Genomic DNA, 18,480 nt, shown 5'->3' with positions numbered 1-18,480 from the left:
CATAATTACTAATATTATATCCTTCGTTGCCATATGTAACAGACCATGAATGCAAAGTAACGTCATTAATTGCTTTGAAAGAAAATAAAGAATCTAACTCACTCCCCTGATTAAATAAGATTTTTAAGTGTTATAAACTTTTTAATATTATTTTTAATTTTTATGAATAAAAAAATTACTTTAGAAGATACTATAGTTTTAAAAATTGAATTGGTAAAAACATTGGTTAATGAGTGAGTGGTCGAATAACTGAATTAGTAGTTAAACCACACCGATCAATATAAATAACATAAAATATAAATATATGTATCATAAGTTTAATAATTAATTATTGTAATTTGGTGATAAATTGATTCACAAATAAATTTTAGGTTTTTGTTCAGTTTTTGAGTGTATCATATTATTATTTTTATGTTTCCATTAATTTTTGAATTTAAAATAAATATTTTTATTCAACCGATTCAACCAAATTGATTTATTTGTTAAACCGAATTGGATCATATCAAATTTAAACGGGATCAATTACATAACTAATGTGATTAGTAGTTTAAAACTATGGATATAACAATGAATTGTCATAAAAAAAGGAAAAAGATAATAAAATCCCCTAAAATTTACTTCTTCTTCTTTTTTTACAAATAGACACTTTAAACTTTTATTTTATCTCAATTAATCCTTAAATTTTACCTTTTTACAAATAGACATCATCAACATTAAATTGACTATGATTAATATTTAAACTTTAACTCTTTTTTTATATATAAATAGACAACTTGAACTTTAATTACATTTCAATTGATCTTTAAAATTTATCCTTTTTATATTTTTTAAAGTTATTTATCTTAAATGTTAATTATTTAATTTTTCATATTTAAAATATAATAAAGAATACGAATTTAAAAAATATACATAAAAAGGGAAATAATAACATCAATAAAAAAGTTTTTATTTTATTTTTTAATTCTAATTTTTTTATGTTTTAATGTTTAGAAAAAGTGATTTGTAAAAATAAAACTAATAAATAGTTGAGATTAAATAAATAAACATTTGGGATTCTTTTTTAGTCATTAAAATTAAATTTAATATAAGAGATTATTTATGAAATAATAAATTTTAAAAATTAATTGAGATGAAATTAAAATTTAGATGTTAATGCGTAAAAGATATAAAGTTTAAAAATAAATTTAATCAAAATTAAAGTTTATGGTAACTAGTAAAGGATCTAAAGGGGAAGGCAGGGTCATACCCCTCCCTTATTATTTCTTATGTATATGCATATTAATTTTTAAGTTTATTAGTGTAAAATTGTACAAAAACTAATTTTATATGGTGTAAAATAGTGATGGTTAAGGTTAGATAGTGTAAAATTATGAAAAATTAGTCGTATTTGTTGTTATGATGATAACAGTTAAAATTATTATAATTTAAAATAAACTAGTTTCAATCTATTGTGTAAAAATAATATATATATATATATATATATATATATATATATATATATAATTATTTACTAGAAATTAGATATTTAAAAAATTATAAAGAAAAAAAATTATCCTTTAATAGATGTGTCAGATGTGTCTCTATTTAGAAAAAATAAAATTTAAGATTCAATTGTGATAAAATTAAAGTTTATGATGTGTATTTATAAAAGAAATAAAGTTTAAGGGGTTCAATACTTTTTTCTCTGATATTAACACAAAGACAAAGGAAATAATAAAAAAAAATGGAACTCAGATGCAGGTTTCATCTAGTTAGAGAGATGAAAGTAATTGACCATTAGACCACTGGTGCTAATTAAAAATTGTTGTCCCCTAAAGTTTATATTCAAGTTCTGCAACGCCAGCAAATTAATGTTTTGCTATTACTGCCAAATGGGACAGGCCATGAATGCAATGCAAAGAAACAACCATAATTAATTACTTTGGATCTCGGACTATAATAGTCAATGAATGAATTAGATTTTGCTTAAATAATTTTCTGATTTTATAATATTCGTGCTTGTTCTTATTTTGATATATTTTTCAACTATGGAGAATTTATAACAATTCATTCTTATCAACTAAGCTAATTTTTTTTGATAATATATTTTCTTATTTGGTTCTAAGTTTATTTTTTACTTTGATGTTTGTTGTCATTATTTTAATCTTTATAAAGCTATAACAATATACAGTGTCAGTTTTAACTAGAGGAAAAAAGATACTCGTAAATTTCTTTTCTTATATTCACAATTTATATATATATACTACTGGGAAACTCACAAGTAGTAATTGAATCAACAATTTGCCAATTTTCTTTTTACCCTTCAAAGATTAATTTCTTTGGTAGTTTAACCAAATAGCTGGAATCCCCGTCACAACTCCGGTGGATCCATTACCGGCGACCGGCACACCCGTTACCGCCGACGACAACGACATAGAATTCGAATTACACGAATGTTGTTGTTGTTGTTGTTGTTGTTGTGCCACTTTCACTCTCACCGAAATATTTACAACCCCGTTTCTCCTAACTTTACCGTCCCACAACCTGTAGCTCAAGAAATGCAATTGATTTTCCGGCACGTACCCTCCGACGAAATCGGAAACCGGTATTCTCGCCACTCCGATACTGTTCGACCCCGCCGATGATGTCTTGCACTTCACTTCAACGGTTATAAACCTTGCATGCAATGGCACGTCCATCACAAGCTTCTCGTTCCACGAAGGGTAACTCCCTCCTTCAGAATCCACTTTCGTGGCACTTGTGTCGTTGCTAGCGTCGGATTGAACCGTCACAAAAGCGTTCCCTCTAATGGGTTTTTTGTTCATTTGGAGGTTCTCTGCCGACAAAACTGTGATCTCCACGGTTCTCGACATCCCAATAGATGTATGTATAAGATATCAAAAAATTGATTTTTTAAATGAATCTCAATACTTGAAAGAAATTCAACGTATCAAAGGACTAGTCTTGAACTCTCAATAAGATACCTTAGTGAAGAAAGACAAAAGGGTATACGAGAGATGTGGGAATGTTGGAGATTTCAATGTTGAATGGAAGAGGAGAAGGGAGATGAAAGTGTTAAATATGAGGGTTTTTGGAAACCTAAGAGAAGGAAGAGAGAAAGAGAGAGGTTGCTTCTTTTTATGAGCCGTTATTACATGCAACATATATACGGAGCGTGTTGACGGAGTGAGGAATGTGTTTGACGTTTTCAATTACGAAGGCGAAGGTTGCGGCCGTTAGACTTGACGGCGGAACATACTAGGAAGCTTCGCTCCTGTTGGGAGGAATTTTCTATCCTTGTCTGGAAATTTATAGTCTTGACTCTTCATACACCTCAAAGGTTGTTCAAGTAGCTTTATTCTGAATTAATATTTATATTTAGCTAAAGAATAATTTTAAAAAAAGATTCTGCAGGCATAGTGGCCAAGAGTTCATTACAATTTATTATAATAATAATTCAAATTCTATGAACATTATTGTTCTTAGATTGTGGTCTAGGGAAACATAAAATTTAACCCAAAGGTATTCAACCCAAAAGTATTCAATGTGAAAGTATAATCTATTTGTTCTCTTATCAAACTTGGCCTCATATATGAGTTCGTCTAATCCAAATAATCTTGATATTCCTAGGACAATTTCTCATATCTCTTCTAGTTGTTACTCCTAGATTCTTGGGCACGGGATGTGGATTGTTGTATTTTTTTTTCTATTGATTAATATTAGTTGTTAATTGTTAATTGTTTGTTATCGAAAAAATTAAACCCATGATTTTTTTTATCTTCATTTTATTTTTATCATCAAATCAATCTTATAACTCCTAACAACTCCTAATGGTTGTATTTAGATCATGTCTTATCCAACGAGAGATGATTGGATGAATATCCAAGGTCGGTCAAATGCTCATCAGGCTGTGTCAAAGTCTGACCAAGGGTGATCCAAGGGATACAATTATGAAATATTTTGTTAACCTATGATTATGTAATTTATGTGTTATATTTTTTTTATTAATTATAATTATAATGCTTTTTGAATTTGGGTGGCTTTTTAACGAAACCCTTTTGAGATACTCCAACATCCCCTTGCCATGTAATTCCAAGGGAGAAAAGTTCCATATTTTGTTTTAATTGTTTAGTGTCTTTTCCTCTAATGTAAGTACTTTTTAGTTTCTATTGAGTAAGGGTTGTTGTTTCAGACCAAGTCAGCTGCCCCTGTTATTGTTCGGAAACACAACAACAGGCTTGACTGTTTCTTTGTGGACAATAAGGGATATGTTGAGAGAGAATCTGCAACTAAACAAGAATGAGTTTGGAAAATTTAGGATAGCATGTTGGAAAAAACGAATGGTATTTCAAGGATCTTTCCTTCCCTTGTATTTCTAATTTGTAATACAATAAAAAAGTTGACATCGATAGGAGCAGAGGATGACCACAGATTAAAATATCATAGAAAGTAAGTTAATCGATATATATAATGATGATGACTATAAGAGTGAGACACATTTTGGTTAATAATTATACAAAGGTTGCTTAAAAATATTATTTGAAGCCACATGATTATTTAAAAGTTATAGTATTTCCTAAAAAAATGCATAATTTTTATGTTTTAATCTTGACTATTTATAACAAAATCTAATAGTCAAAATTTATCACTTGTTCTCTCACATAAAAATCCCTGTCACTGTGTCACTTAATACATTTTGTGTGTCATGTGTGCCTTGCAGGAATTTGGTCCTTGTGGTTGCAAAAAAGAAACATGCTATTTTCAATGGTGAGCAACCTTGTAGGGAAAAGGTGGTGGTGGGCTGGCTTTTATACCAGTTTATTTATGGGCTGAACTCATCACATCTTGGATTGTTGCTTCCTGCAGTTCCCATTACATTATGGAAAGCCAATTCCAGAATGTAAATTTTACCCCACATCTTGTGAGTAACCTCGGTTCAGTTCTCTCATTCTTATATATAATAATATATTCATTTGTCTTCCAAAAAAAAAATACATTCTGGAACACTTGTACATTGACAAAAATATATTCCAGAAATTCATTTTTGAAAATGGATTTTTTTAATAGAAAAAATACAAAAAAAAGCGCAAAGATAAACGTTGAGCAATGACATGCATGGTGTTGAATACTTGAATTTAGGGACTAAAGTGATACTTTACTCCAAAACAGGGGAGAAATGGTATTTATATTCTTTTAAAATGTAACATTTCTAAGAAATATACATCCCCTTTACCAAAATTTCTCAAGGGAGCTCAATAAAAAAGTACATATCTGATATCTCCTTATGCTTGACAAGCAGCATTGGATTATCACTTTACCTCAGTCAAATGTAGTTTTGGCATATCCTTCCTCTAGATGATTTTTGAGAAGGTTCCTAAGATACTCTACTTGTTCGAATGCTCCTTGAAGTTCCTCCCACTACAAGAAAGAGCCCTATCATCAATAAATTCTTCCAAGAAAAATCAAGATTTCTATCAATTACGAAGTCCTTAAATTGTCTGGTTTAAGAGCAACTCATATCTTGAAGATAAGCATTGAAAAGGTAATATGCTTTTTGGTAAACAAAATTACAAAAGTTTAGGGTGAAGCTTGGGGGAAGGTTGACACATTCTAAGGTCAGGACATGTCATAAGTATTGGCCATGGCTTATTCACATGTGTGTGAGGGTGTAAGTGCGTAACAATTGAACACCATGAAGTGATGAAATGGATTGGTTATTTATTCCTCAAGAAAATTTGGAATTGTGACAGGTGTAAATAGAGGCAAGAGGGTTATGATCAAATGTTTCTACCGAGTGTAATTTGAAAGATAATCACTCCAAAAATATGCCAAAAGGCACACACCTTGCCAAGAATAAATTTATCCAGACTATATACTATTGCTATTGAGTTCTATATGCTGCATGTGTTAACAATATGCCAACTAATTAAGATGTGCGTTTACATATGATCAGCTTCATGGATTTATGTTTTTTTTTTGTATGAGAAAAAATGTCAGGGAATTAAAATTGGATGAGATATAAGTCTGAACTATGAAATAAGAGAGCTCACCTCCTGAGAGGATACTGATGCGACTTTCCAACCAGCAGCAGTGATGTAACGGCGTTTTAACATGGTATGTCCTAACGGTACACCTAATGTAGGCAAAGATAATGAAATAACAAACCAGTTAGTTAAGATTCAACTAGATATAAGAGAAAAGAAGGTTACGAATTTAATATACACAAACAAAATATACACCAGTATTTCTTGAGAAATGAGTTGGACCATCAATCTCCAGAGCAAGCTTCTTATCAACAATCACAGCATCCAAAGTGTAACCATCCACAACATATTCTTTGACCCATTCAAGGCCGGTGCTAAGGAGAAGGCGTCCAACCTCTTTCTGAAACGATGAAGTTATTTTCTGATTAAACCTTTTAGTCTTTCTGGCAAGAGCAACTTTGTCCTCAAGGTCGCCACATAATGACAACTGAAGATGTGGGAATTCAAGCTTCAAGCACTGGTTTACAAGATGAACCTGAGAAGCAAACATGATATCCTCCCTATACAGCTCTGAAATCCTTCGCTCCTCATAATGGCTGAGAGTTTTCCAGACATGAGAGAAGAAACTCCTATCCATTTGTCCAAAGACGGCATAGGACCAAGCTATAGTCCCAAGCTGATCCCTAGTTAAAGTTAGTACAGGAGATCCATTTGAGGCACCACTTCTATCTACCCTGATTTGTTCATGATTATTTGATGTCCTTTCACCTGTACAACCTCTCAATTGGCTATGATCTTTGAAGACTATGTCTAAAGAATCAAATATAGGGTCAGCAGGCTCATATAGAGAAGCAAAAGCCCACAATAGCTGAGCAAGTTCTTGTTCTTGGAAAGTGTGAATTATGTCCGAAGCCCTTTCTGACAAAACAGAGAAAAGATCAGGAGCAGAGTGCTGCATTGCGGCAAAAGCACCTGCAATATTAGCAATGTTTTGAGAGTTGAATTCCCCAACCTTGGTCAGCGCAACCTCGGCAATTCTATCCATTTCTGAAAGATAAAGCAGCTCGCCTCCAATTTTGGACAAAGCCCAAGATATGTTAGAGACTCCTTGAGCTGAGCATTCAGGTAAGGCTGTCATCGCAATGCTCACAAGCATAGACATCTCTCTTTGGCGAGCAAACGCCAGTCTTCGAGTCCTCATCATAGAAACCTTCTCCATATTCTTAGCAATCCGATGAAGAGCAGTGGCGATATTCAATGGGGATAGAGGTGAGGGACTTAGGCCCTTTGCAACTGCAACAATCGTTTCATAAGTAACCTCTAACACATCATCTGCAGTCCGTGCTTCTGTAATTGCTTTGTTCAAGTTGATTTCTTTTCTATGATCGGATGGTCCAGAGAACTGAGAAAGCCTATTGACAAATGCTTCCTTTGTTTTCTCCTTCTTTTCTATAAACATTCCATCATTAAACATACTCACTCTCCTTTTCAAATCACCAACATCAATCTCAGGTTTCATAGGCTGTAGCAAGTCTTCCTCCAAAACAAAGTCAAGATCTTCTATTTTCTCAATTTTCTTAACTACTTTCTTCTTGCTTTCCAACTTTTTCTTATCCTTCTTCTTTTTCTTCTTAACAGTAACCATATCTTCCACCAAATGAGCCATGCCCCTCGCTTCAATTGATTCAAGTGCCTTCTTTCTCGCCCTCACGCACCAGTCCATTCCGTCAGTGGCTTCAAGCAACTTTGACCTCTGTTCTTTTTCCCTTTTCTTGGGAGCTCGGTAACCAAACGGATCAAGTTCCCCGAGGAACTCCAATTCCCAGTCCGTACTAGATTCCTCTCCTTTATCATCACTATCCAATGCAGCAACACTAGCCCCTCTGGAGCTAGTGCCAGTACTGTCTCTACCTAATTGTGTGCAGTAACTTCTCAGGGTGCAGGATTCGGGTTTTCGATTTAAATTCCCCGTTCTTGTGATCACCGGGAAAGTATAACCAAGTCTTGGAGTGAAACCAAAGGGTTTTAAGCAACTTTGGTTAAGCAAAGAATTCAGTAACCCTTCCATACCTTACCCTTTTAAATCAATTTCAATCAAATAGGTTTGACCATGCAACTCAATGAAAAAAATCAATCTTTCTCAGTTCCCTCCTAACGAATCCAATCAACAACTCACAAAAAGGGGGTTGTTCTTGTTCCTACTGGAGCTGCAGACATGAAATGCAACACATTTTCAACATAATTGATAGAGAATAGCAGAGAAACTATACAAAAAATCTGTATGCAAAGTATTGGAAATTAGTAGCAGATACATAATACAAACTCAATAAACTGTTCCAAAACTCATTCACGGTTTCAGAAATATTAACAAGCCCTGAAATTGATACAGGGGGGGGGAGGGGGGGACCCATTTGCGGATAAAGATGGAGATTTGAAACTCACCAAGAAGAAGAGAAGTCACACCTTATCTTGAGTGAGAGAGCATAAATCCCACGCAGATTGTGTTTGAATCGAATAAGTGTTTCTGGTTTTCTGATAGAATAGAACTGCTCTGTTCTGTTTGGATGGAAGTGATTAATGGAAAACTGCAGCAGTATATTAACTAATAATTACAAAATGTTATCTAGTTTTTGTTATTTGGTGTATAAAATTTTGTAAACGAGAAAATAAAGCAATATTTTATAATTAATATTGGAGTACTTTTTTTAAAGTTAATCCCCGAAAATATATGAGCTGAATATTTTATATCTTGTTTTTTTTAAGAAAATGTCATTAATTTGAGTATTTTAATTTATTTTTTTACTATAATTTCATAGAAATGAACTTATAATATATTGTTTAGAAATGAACTTAGAATTATAGGAAATGTGCCCATGTAAATATATTGTTTATTCTTCTAATTTTATCATTTGTCACTCATACTTTTTTAAAAATTTACTATCCAATTTGTTTTTTTTTTTTAATTTTATAACTTAAATTTTTTATTTTTAGTGTATTTTATCATTATGGTAGTAATAAACAACGGTTGTTTTGAAAAGAATTTTTTAAGATTAAACTATTTATTTGTTCTTATAATTTCAAAATTTGTAATTTGTTTATGATCTTTATAGTTTACATTTAAATTTTTTTTAGTTCATATATAAATAATGAAAACATAAGAACAAATGATTAATTAAACTTTTTTTAACCATAAATCAACATCTATAACTGTTTTGTATTTTCAAACTTCATATAGTTTGATTTCTTAATTTACTTTTATATTTATAAAATTATTAAATAAAAAATTTCTCTTTAAATAATTTTCATATCTAAATTTATAATCAAAATCAAAATTATATACAAATGCAAATATAATTATAAAGATAATATTTTTAGAAACAAATATTTATATAAATCAAAATAATATAAGATATATATTAATTTTTTTAATTATGTTAATATACCTTTCAGATATCTATATGCATATATATACTAAAATATACTTATATAAAAAATTTAAAAGTGATTGAGAAATGCATTAAAAACTAGTTTACATTACAAGTATCTTCTATAAAATATAATTTTATGTGCTAAGAAATTATTTGTTAGTATCTTTAAGAAACTATTAAAATTTGTTTGAGAAAACACTATTCCAGTAAAAATAAAAACTATATCCTTTACACTTATTTTAAACACTAAAAAATTGTAAGTTTTTATTAAAAATTAAAAAAGTAAAATAATTATTAAAAATTTATATTTCTAATTAATCAATATTTTCTTTCTTAATGCAAAAGCTACGACTTGTATACGTTTAAAATCAACCATAAATTTCATGCTAATAAAATTGATATATTTATTATTTTATTTACTTACTAAATTATAAAATATAAAGTTTTCTTTATTTCATTAGAAAGCATTTAAATAATATATACAATTTTATTTTGGGATATATATAAACCACATTGCGTTTTAAGATTTCAAAACGACGTCACTTTTGCTCACATTATCTTCATCTTCTTCTTCATCGAACTGCGGAGGCACTTAGCAGCAGTAGCAGAAATGGCTACCACTTCTGCTTCATTCGCTCGCTTCTCCGTCATATCGCGACCTTCTTCGTCAAATCCCCAATTCATCCTCTTCAACGCCGCTCCCCGAACCGGAACCCCTCATTCCCGAACCGGTTCGGCCCGGTTCAGGTGCTTGGCCGGCCAGACCGGGTTCTTCACGAAACTAGGGCGGTTGATAAAGGAGAAGGCGAAGAGCGACGTGGAGAAGCTCTTCTCGGGATTCTCCAAGACCCGCAGCAACCTCGCCGTCATCGACGAGCTTCTCCTCTATTGGAACCTCGCCGACACCGACCGCGTCCTCGACGAACTCGAAGAGGTTCCTTCTTGTTCATTTCTAAACTCTTGAGTTTTCATTTTATTTTATTTAGAATTTAATTTTCGTACACTCAAATTATGGAGGGAGAGTTTTGCCGCCCATGGTGGTCCTCACTCCAACATGATTGTCTCCGGTGGACGATACATGTGGTTTAAACAAATAAAAATTATCCTAACTAATTAAACATACATAACACTGATCGGAAGATGTTTGGATAAATTCCTATGTAAGCACTTAAAAGGAGAAAAAGAGATGAAAATGAAATAAGTTTTTTCATGAGCTAAAATTGGCTTAGGCTCCTAAGTTAATTTGTAGAAGCTCTTGTATTGATCATTTTGTTTAAACTTATTTGTTAAAAAAAAAGAGCTTTTTCGTAAAACACTTTTTAAATCCTAAGATTGAAATACCCAAAAGCCTAGAATTTGTCTAGAACTTGTACCGAGCTTGACTCCCTGAAAAATGCTCTACCCTTACTGGATGGCGTTAAAGGAGCGTTCGGTGAATAAGCCTTCCCTGGCGTGGAACTCTTACTTGCTTGATGCTTTCCAGTGGTAGTTTTGTCAAGCAGCATAAGTGTTACAAGGAATTTTGTGCCTAATTCAAGGCCCCATACGGATTCAGCTTAATAGGTTCTGCTTAGGGGCTTATGAGAGATTGATTTGGCAAGTCAAGCTAGGATTTGAAGTCAGGATGAGGGGATTTACCTTGCCCGATTCTTTCCTACTGATGCACGGTAAGATACAGAATTTTCTGGTGTAATAGCTCTTTTACTTCCTTTATCCTCTATTGCTATGTCACAAAGTTGTGTAAGCAGTAGAACTAGTTGCCCTTTCTTCCACACTAGAAGTGAAAGTCCAGCCAAGTTCTTGGAGAATCTATAGTTCTACCAACCGAGCTATCTCGATCATTCTTGACGCGTAAGACTCATTTTTATTTTAAAAGATTACTGGAGTATATGCCAATGAAAACGTTCCTCAGTAATATCATCATGACTTTAGAAGTCATGTGCAATAGCAATACAAAACCAAATATGACGAGTAGTGGGTTCTTGAGCTAAGCCTGGTGCCTGGTGGAGTAAGCACCTTTCTTGCTGTAGAAAGTACAAAGTATCGCTAGTAAGGCAGCAAGAAGAAGAGGAGGCTAGGCCATTAACGGGTTCGTTAGAATTGCCTCTCCATCCACCACTGAAGGAAGAATCCCACCATTCTGCTGTCTCTTCTATTCTCTGTTTTCCTACCCGTTAGGAGCTCATAACTCGTTGCCTTGAGGATGTCACTAGTGCTTTGCACCTTGCTTTCGCCTGCTCTTCTCACTTTGCTTGGATAATAATAAATCTATCTCTGTTGGGAACTTCTTTTAACCAATATTTCTGTCTTTCTTTGATACTGACATTCTTAAGATGTAGAGGGTGAAACTACTTATTATATTAAGGCCAAGCTGGTCCATTGGCTTCTCCAAAAGCTTATTTTTAGCTCATGCATAAGCTAATTGTAACTCATGAGAAATTTATTTCATTTTTCTTTTATGGAAAAGTTTATCCAAACAAGTCATGAATTAACTGACATGTGGTTAGTTGCATTGAATACTTGGAGAGAAAACTTTAACTTTATTGTTTATTGTAGCATTGTTGCGTGTGTGGATTAGATTCAATTTTCCTAGTATCAAATCCAATTCCATGTTGAAAATTAAAGTAACAAATAGTTGCTTACACTTTTTCAATTTTTCACCATGATTTTGGGGGCTAGAATTGATTCTGGTAGCTATCCAAACACACTAACACCACTGCTTGGCTTGACCAAAATTGATTCTCGTGCAGGATTGATCTCATACAAAAAACATTGTCCTAAATATAATTTTTAAAATAATGTTATAAAACTCAAGAATCTTAACATGCATGGTAAACAGGCATTTATGGTAATTAAATTATTTTATTTATGAATTTAATTTTCACAAACTACTAGTGTAACAATTTTTACATTATCCAAACCATTGCATTCTAATTAAAATATTTATTTGTTTGTTTATTGCAGGCTCTTTTAGTGTCCGATTTTGGACCAAGAATCACTATTAAAATAGTGGAGAATTTGCGTGAGGATATATTTTCAGGGAAGCTTAAATCAGGGAATGAGATAAAGGTATCAAATATCAATTGAACACGGAGTTGATAGAAGAGAATCTTTGAATTTTAATGGGTAAATCACCTAAAATGTGCTTCATCAAATAGTTTCATGGACTCAAGGTTATGTTGTTGTAGTTTAGCACGTGCTTAGGATTTTGTTGGTTGTGTTGTGTGTATGGATTAGCCAAATTTGGAGGGGAAGAGTTTTTGAAAAAATAAAGTGATTATAATTTCAAAAAATGGCTGAATCAAACATGTTGAATAATGAAACTTTTGGCTTTTCTTATGAATGTCAATATTGTTTATGGGACATTTAATATCTTAGAAGATAATCCTTTATTAAATGTTTCTAATTATTTGAAGGGCATATTTTAGCCAGTTTGAAATTTTGATTTCTTTCTGTCCTGGAGTTTAAGAATGTTTGATATGCTTGTTTATGGATTGTTGTTTTGGGTCTGAACATGGATAGAACTAATTACTGAAACCTTCCTTCCCTTGTTTTATCATGTTATTTAATAGAACAGGCAATCTCTAATTTTATGATATGGAATGTGTTATGCATTAATTTGAACGGCTTTAGGAAGCACTGAAGAGGAACGTTTTGGAATTATTAACTTCCAAGGGGAGTAAAACTGAACTTCAACTTGGATACAGGTGTGAGCAGTTTCTACTTTGTTACAAGTCATTAAATTTTATTGACTTCACTTTTCTGCTTTATATTGGGTTAAATTTTGTTGTCCTCAGGAAGCCAGCTGTAATAATGATAGTTGGTGTTAATGGTGGAGGGAAGACTACATCTTTGGGTAAGAAAAAGACTTAAGGTGTTGATTCCATTCTTTGCTGAGCAATGAAATATTAAGACTGCAAGTAGTTTTTTCTTTTCTTTATGTTCCTGGAAAGATTTATTTTTTTAGAGTTAATGAATAAGCTAAAATGCTACAAAGGTTATATTGTGTCAATTGAGGATGGAAAATTATGAAAACAAGAAAAAATATAGTATAGATCACCAAAACTATTATCAGTATTATACATACATTATAAATTCTTAAACTATATTTTTGATTGAACCCTTCTTCCCTCTTCCAATAAGCAATGAAATTGTTTTTGGCAGTTTAGATATCCAAAACATGCAAACTTGATCAGCTTTTATTTGCAGGAAAGCTGGCCTATAGATTGAAGAATGAAGGGGCTAAGGTTAGATTGCATTATTTGAGTGTTGCTATGGTTCATGATTTTGATCTCCATTTGAAAGTTTGTTGGTCAACAGGAAGTCCCATTTAACTGAAGCTTCAATTGGTGTAGAAATCTAGACAGTTAAACCTGCTGGGTTGCCCATCTCTGAATTTTAAGGCTTGTATTACGGTGTCTTGGGGCAAATAAGCAAGTTTGGGGTATTCAGTATTTCAGTTAAATATCACAAAGAATGGCTTCCATTTGATCAAGCAGCTTTTAGCCTCTCTTTCCACCTCTAACTTGCAGAAAGATTAGCACATTCTTCTTAAATATTAATTAGCACATTCTTCTTAAATATTAATTAGCACATTCTTCTTAAATATTAATTAGCACAAGGCTTCCACAAAATGGGGTCTGGGTAGGGTAAATGTACGCGGCCTTACCCATGCAAGTGGAGAGGCTACTTCCAAGATTTAAATCCATGACCTCCTGGCCACAAGGCAGCAACTTTACCATTGCCCCAGGGATTACCCTCTTTTTATTCAGAGAAGAGAACACATTAAAATTACCTGGTCTACATTTTATAAAATTAGAAAATGTTGTTTATGTAATCGGTGCCGGAGAATTTTAAAGTCAATTTTTTGTTTCAAGGTTAAAAGGAATTGAAGGATTTTGTTGTTCTTGTGTTTGACGCCTATAATATCTATGGTTGTAGCATATTTCCTTCTGTCACATATTTATGCTTCACATTTTAGGATATAAATTTTGTGTTTGTCTTCTGTTCTCATTTTTAAAAATCTTCCAGATATTGATGGCAGCTGGTGATACATTTAGAGCAGCTGCTAGTGATCAGTTGGAAATATGGGCCGAAAGGACTGGGTGTGAGATTGTTGTGGCTGAATCAGAGAAAGCGAAAGCATCATCAGGTACAAATGAAATTAGATTTTCCTCCTGCATCTGTTGTTTATCACTTACAAATTTTATAACATCTTTAATTGGATTATTTGTTGTTGTTGTGGATACTAAATTTTGTACCTACTGTATTACTTGCAGTGCTTTCACAGGCTGTAAAAAAGGGAAAAGAGCTAGGTTTTGATATTGTATTATGTGATACATCTGGGCGTAAGTACAGAAATTTTTCCCTAGCTGTTTTGTGTTTAAATGAGCTACCCAAATATATTAGCATTGGGTTTCATGTTATGTTCTCAGGTTTACACACTAATTACAGCCTAATGGAAGAGTTGATTTCCTGTAAAAAGTCTGTTGCTAAAGTCGTTCCTGGTGCACCTAATGTAAGCCCAAGTTTTTGACTCTTTTTCCTCTCAACTTACTCATCTTGCTGCTGGTAAATGTTTGGGAATTGCTGAGCACTAGATCATAATTCATACCATGCTTGTTTTTGTATCCACCACCAATTTAATGGCTTAAAAACGTTTTTTTTGTTCTTATCTTTTTTATTTTCTGACAATTTTCGGAGGATCAAGCTTTTAGACTTCTAGGTGGAAATTGTTGGATCATTATAACGTGGATGGTAGCTTTTGCATGTTTTTGTCCAGATGGTGTCAATTGATTTATATGAATACACCTACCTTGTTCTCTGTTAACAGTGCTATTACTGTAATTTGGGGACTTCTTTCTTACCTGGTTGTAGGTTTTCATGTGTCGTGAATTTTTCGGTGAGTGGTTTCATGGTTATAGAAATGAGAGAATCTGCTTGGAGCTAAAACATTGTTAGTGAAGACTAGAACAAGCAATGAACAAGTCTAAGTGTTTTAAAAATAAATGAAAGGGGTGGGGACGCATATTCTTAGTCTTTTGATGAATCAGTCCACATGTGCAGAAGAGAGAGCAGTGTTTGCTTTCTGTTTATCTTTTGTTCAAGTCACTTCCTATTCTTAATGTCTGAGAAAATTTATTTTAAATTCTTTTATTTTTCTTTTCCATCTATGAGCTAATAATTTTTTAGTTGCATGACAGAAATTTATTGAGTTTCCATTTAGTGAACTATATCTATGTCATTTCACTCATTTGTTTCCTTCACTTTAGAGTTTGTACATCTTGATATTCGACAGGGTTCAAGCTGTTGCAGCAAATTTTAGTACAATAGATTGGACTATCTTCTGTTACTGTATATGAAATTAAGAATTATGATTATTATCATCATCTTCATCTTTTTGTAGCATGTTTTTTAGTATCTTTTAATATAACTACTGTGTATTAGTTAGGTTGTACATATTTATTTGTCCTTAGTTCTCTCTGTAGTTTAGTAATGATGTGGAGGAGTTTGTGAAAGAAAAATGTCTTTCCCTGAACATGTTTTCCAGTTCTCTTTCTCTCTCATACACACATGTGATCATGTGCACACAGATACATCTAAAACATAGAATGAGGGTGTTGATTATGCTTGCAGGAGATTCTACTGGTTCTGGATGGGACTACCGGTTTGAATATGTTGCCACAAGCGAGAGAATTCAATGATGTAAGCTCAATTTCTGCCTTTTAAATTGTATATTTGTTGAGTTTGGGGAAATTGATATTTGATTTTCTCGAATCCCTGCATCAGTGTATGATCACATTTCAATATTATGATTGAGACTGACAATGGGAAGAAATGGTAAAAAATAAATTCTAGATCAAATCTTGCAACTGGTAGTCAATGACTTATGATTTTGTTGTACCTAGAATTACATATATACAAACTCCTCATTAGTTTGACTTGATTATTTGATGCATATGGGAAAACATTTATGTAATAAGGTGATTCATCTTCTTAATTTACTTCCAAATGCCAATTCTAACTTTTTCTCTCTCTTCAAACTTAGAAATATAATAATAATAATAATAATAAGATACTTTCTAGCCCTTAAGTAATGCTTACTGTGATGCCCAAATCATGGTCATAATTTAAACATGCAATTATGATGTTCAAGAGTCAATAGATGTGGTGTACAGTTCAATCTGGAAAAAAGAGAGTATAAAACAGGCCTTGAAATGGGGATATAGAGGGAATAGATTAGAAAATAAAGCATAATATATATTTTTAAAAAGAAAAATATCAGCAAGGGAATGAATGATTCGAGGTTTATTCCGTTAGCAAGCATACTGTAGCCAAATGAATGGTCAGTCACAATTATGTTTAGTTTTCAGGTATGGTGAAGTGCTGAGTTTCCATTTCTAAAAGTCTTGTTATCCATTGCCTTGCATAATTTAGAAATTCTTGCCCTTAATATTCCATTTAGTAGTTAGTTTTAGTACAATGGTTGCCTCATGGTTCTGTATTAACTTGCTGTCAGCTGTTATTGAAATTGCTGACTCTGAATCTTTTGAACTTGAGACAGGTTGTGGGTGTTACTGGTTTAGTTTTGACCAAACTGGATGGTTCTGCTAGAGGTGGCTGTGTGGTATTCTCTTCATTTTTTTTCTCTCTTAATGAATATTTAATAGTTTTTGGATGAAAATTTTTTCATTATTGGTAGTACTTTTCATTGCTGGGGTGATCATGGTAAGGACTAATTTATGTTTGCAGGTTAGCGTGGTTGATGAGCTTGGAATCCCTGTAAAATTTGTGGGTGTTGGTGAAGGTGTTGAAGACCTTCAACCTTTTGATGCGGAAGCCTTTGTCAATGCCATTTTTATGTAAACCAATATTGTGGGTTTGGTATGTACATCATGACTTGTCTTTACATTCCTTTCAAATTTGAGTTTGAATTCCTTTCAAACATAATTGAAGTTAAATGTCACCCATAAAATCCTCCCCCACCACTATTTTAATTGTACAAATTTGGTCCATTTAACTTAACAGTCTATATTTAATAAAAATGCTGTCATGGCAGTGCAATAGAGTGTCACATCCGCATTTATGCTAAATATTAGATGTTAAGTTAACAAATGGACTAAAATTGCACACTTAGAGGGATTAAATTTGTAAAATGAAAATGGACGAAATTGTAGGACCAAAAGTGCAATTAGGACAATTTAAAATATTTCCACTAGCCATTTAGGGTGCAATAGCATGGGGTAAGCTTGGTGTTAAAGGCCTTTGGTTCAGTTTCTGTATAAAAAAACCAAATAAAAAATTGATTATTAGTTTGTTTTTTAGGTTTCTTGCACATTGGCTACTTCAACTTTCAATCTGTTCTGACATTTGTTGTATATGTCACTAAACAGAATCATTTATTAGCAGAAACAGCTTGACATGGAATATTCAGAGCAACACCAGGTCACAGGAAAGATGGCACTTGATTATGGAAACCGTTATTTGGGGGTGGGGGGCAAGCATTGCGAATAAGTGTACATGATTTTGAGGTGCAGAGCTGTTGCTTGAGGAACGCTGAGTATTTTGCATGCTGTAGCTGGAAGATTCTGACGCGATGCAAATGAGAAATGGGGTTTATAATCACTCCTGTTTATGAACAGAAGGGTTTTATTGTGGTGTGCGTGTAGATGATACTTAGAAAGGAAAATGTAAACAGTAAACACATTGCTCCATTGTCTGTCAACTTCTGATTAATGACAAATTTTTATTTCTTTGACCTCTTAACGAGGTTAACCTACTATATTTATGGTGAGAAATAATCAATTATCTGTCTATGGGGAAAACAAAGCAATAAATAGTTTATTCTACTTTTTTCATGATACCACCATGATTTTGAGGAGTAAAATTGATTCTTGGTGTTATGCGAACACATTATGTGTCGTACATACATAGCCATGAACACTCTTAGTAAGAACCCATTCAAAGTTGAGCATTCGTGCACAATACATCAAAAGTCAGATGTATGAAACTTATACAACGTTTAACTTACAGCATAATTATTAAGTTTTATACCATAGGAATTTTCCTTATCTTGTATGAGGAATATT

The 18,480-nt window shown here is 32.7% G+C and overlaps 3 protein-coding genes across 7 annotated transcripts; 1 reads left to right on the top strand and 2 right to left on the bottom strand.

Annotated features, from left to right (window-relative positions):
* Positions 1-2,197: 2,197 nt before the first annotated feature.
* Positions 2,198-3,094, bottom strand: LOC114405790 (BON1-associated protein 2-like). The gene has a single exon (XM_028368286.1). It carries the CDS (start codon positions 2,850-2,852, stop codon positions 2,310-2,312), a length of 543 nt encoding a protein of 180 aa, XP_028224087.1. The 5' UTR covers positions 2,853-3,094; the 3' UTR covers positions 2,198-2,309.
* A 2,019-nt stretch (positions 3,095-5,113) lies between these two features.
* On the bottom strand, positions 5,114-8,548 carry LOC114405788 (RAP domain-containing protein, chloroplastic-like). 4 transcript variants are annotated; one of them, XM_028368282.1, is made up of 4 exons: positions 8,406-8,548; positions 6,219-8,170; positions 6,030-6,112; positions 5,114-5,397 (listed from the first exon to the last, which is right to left on the bottom strand). In XM_028368282.1, exons 2-4 carry the CDS (start codon positions 8,029-8,031, stop codon positions 5,299-5,301), a joined length of 1,995 nt encoding a protein of 664 aa, XP_028224083.1. In that variant the 5' UTR covers positions 8,032-8,170; positions 8,406-8,548; the 3' UTR covers positions 5,114-5,298. The 4 variants fall into 4 exon arrangements, with proteins under 4 accessions (XP_028224083.1, XP_028224086.1, XP_028224084.1 ...); XM_028368285.1 differs by having other exon boundaries at positions 6,246-8,170; XM_028368283.1 differs by having other exon boundaries at positions 6,219-8,164; positions 8,406-8,541.
* A 1,367-nt stretch (positions 8,549-9,915) lies between these two features.
* LOC114405786 (cell division protein FtsY homolog, chloroplastic-like) lies at positions 9,916-18,244 on the top strand. Of its 2 annotated transcripts, none has more exons than XM_028368280.1 (12): positions 9,916-10,325; positions 12,356-12,460; positions 13,025-13,098; positions 13,189-13,247; positions 13,601-13,638; positions 14,423-14,543; positions 14,671-14,739; positions 14,827-14,909; positions 16,028-16,096; positions 16,956-17,018; positions 17,144-17,275; positions 17,801-18,244. In XM_028368280.1, exons 1-11 carry the CDS (start codon positions 10,002-10,004, stop codon positions 17,255-17,257), a joined length of 1,119 nt encoding a protein of 372 aa, XP_028224081.1. In that variant the 5' UTR covers positions 9,916-10,001; the 3' UTR covers positions 17,258-17,275; positions 17,801-18,244. The 2 variants fall into 2 exon arrangements, with proteins under 2 accessions (XP_028224081.1, XP_028224080.1); XM_028368279.1 differs by having other exon boundaries at positions 17,785-18,205.
* The last annotated feature ends 236 nt before the right edge of the window (positions 18,245-18,480 follow it).

The sequence above is a fragment of the Glycine soja genome, chromosome 3 (genome assembly GCF_004193775.1).
Source record: "Glycine soja cultivar W05 chromosome 3, ASM419377v2, whole genome shotgun sequence".
NCBI classification, from domain to species: Eukaryota; Viridiplantae; Streptophyta; class Magnoliopsida; order Fabales; family Fabaceae; genus Glycine; species Glycine soja.
The sequence above is the reverse complement of the archived record's forward strand: the minus strand, read 5'-3'. Positions and strand labels throughout refer to the sequence as shown.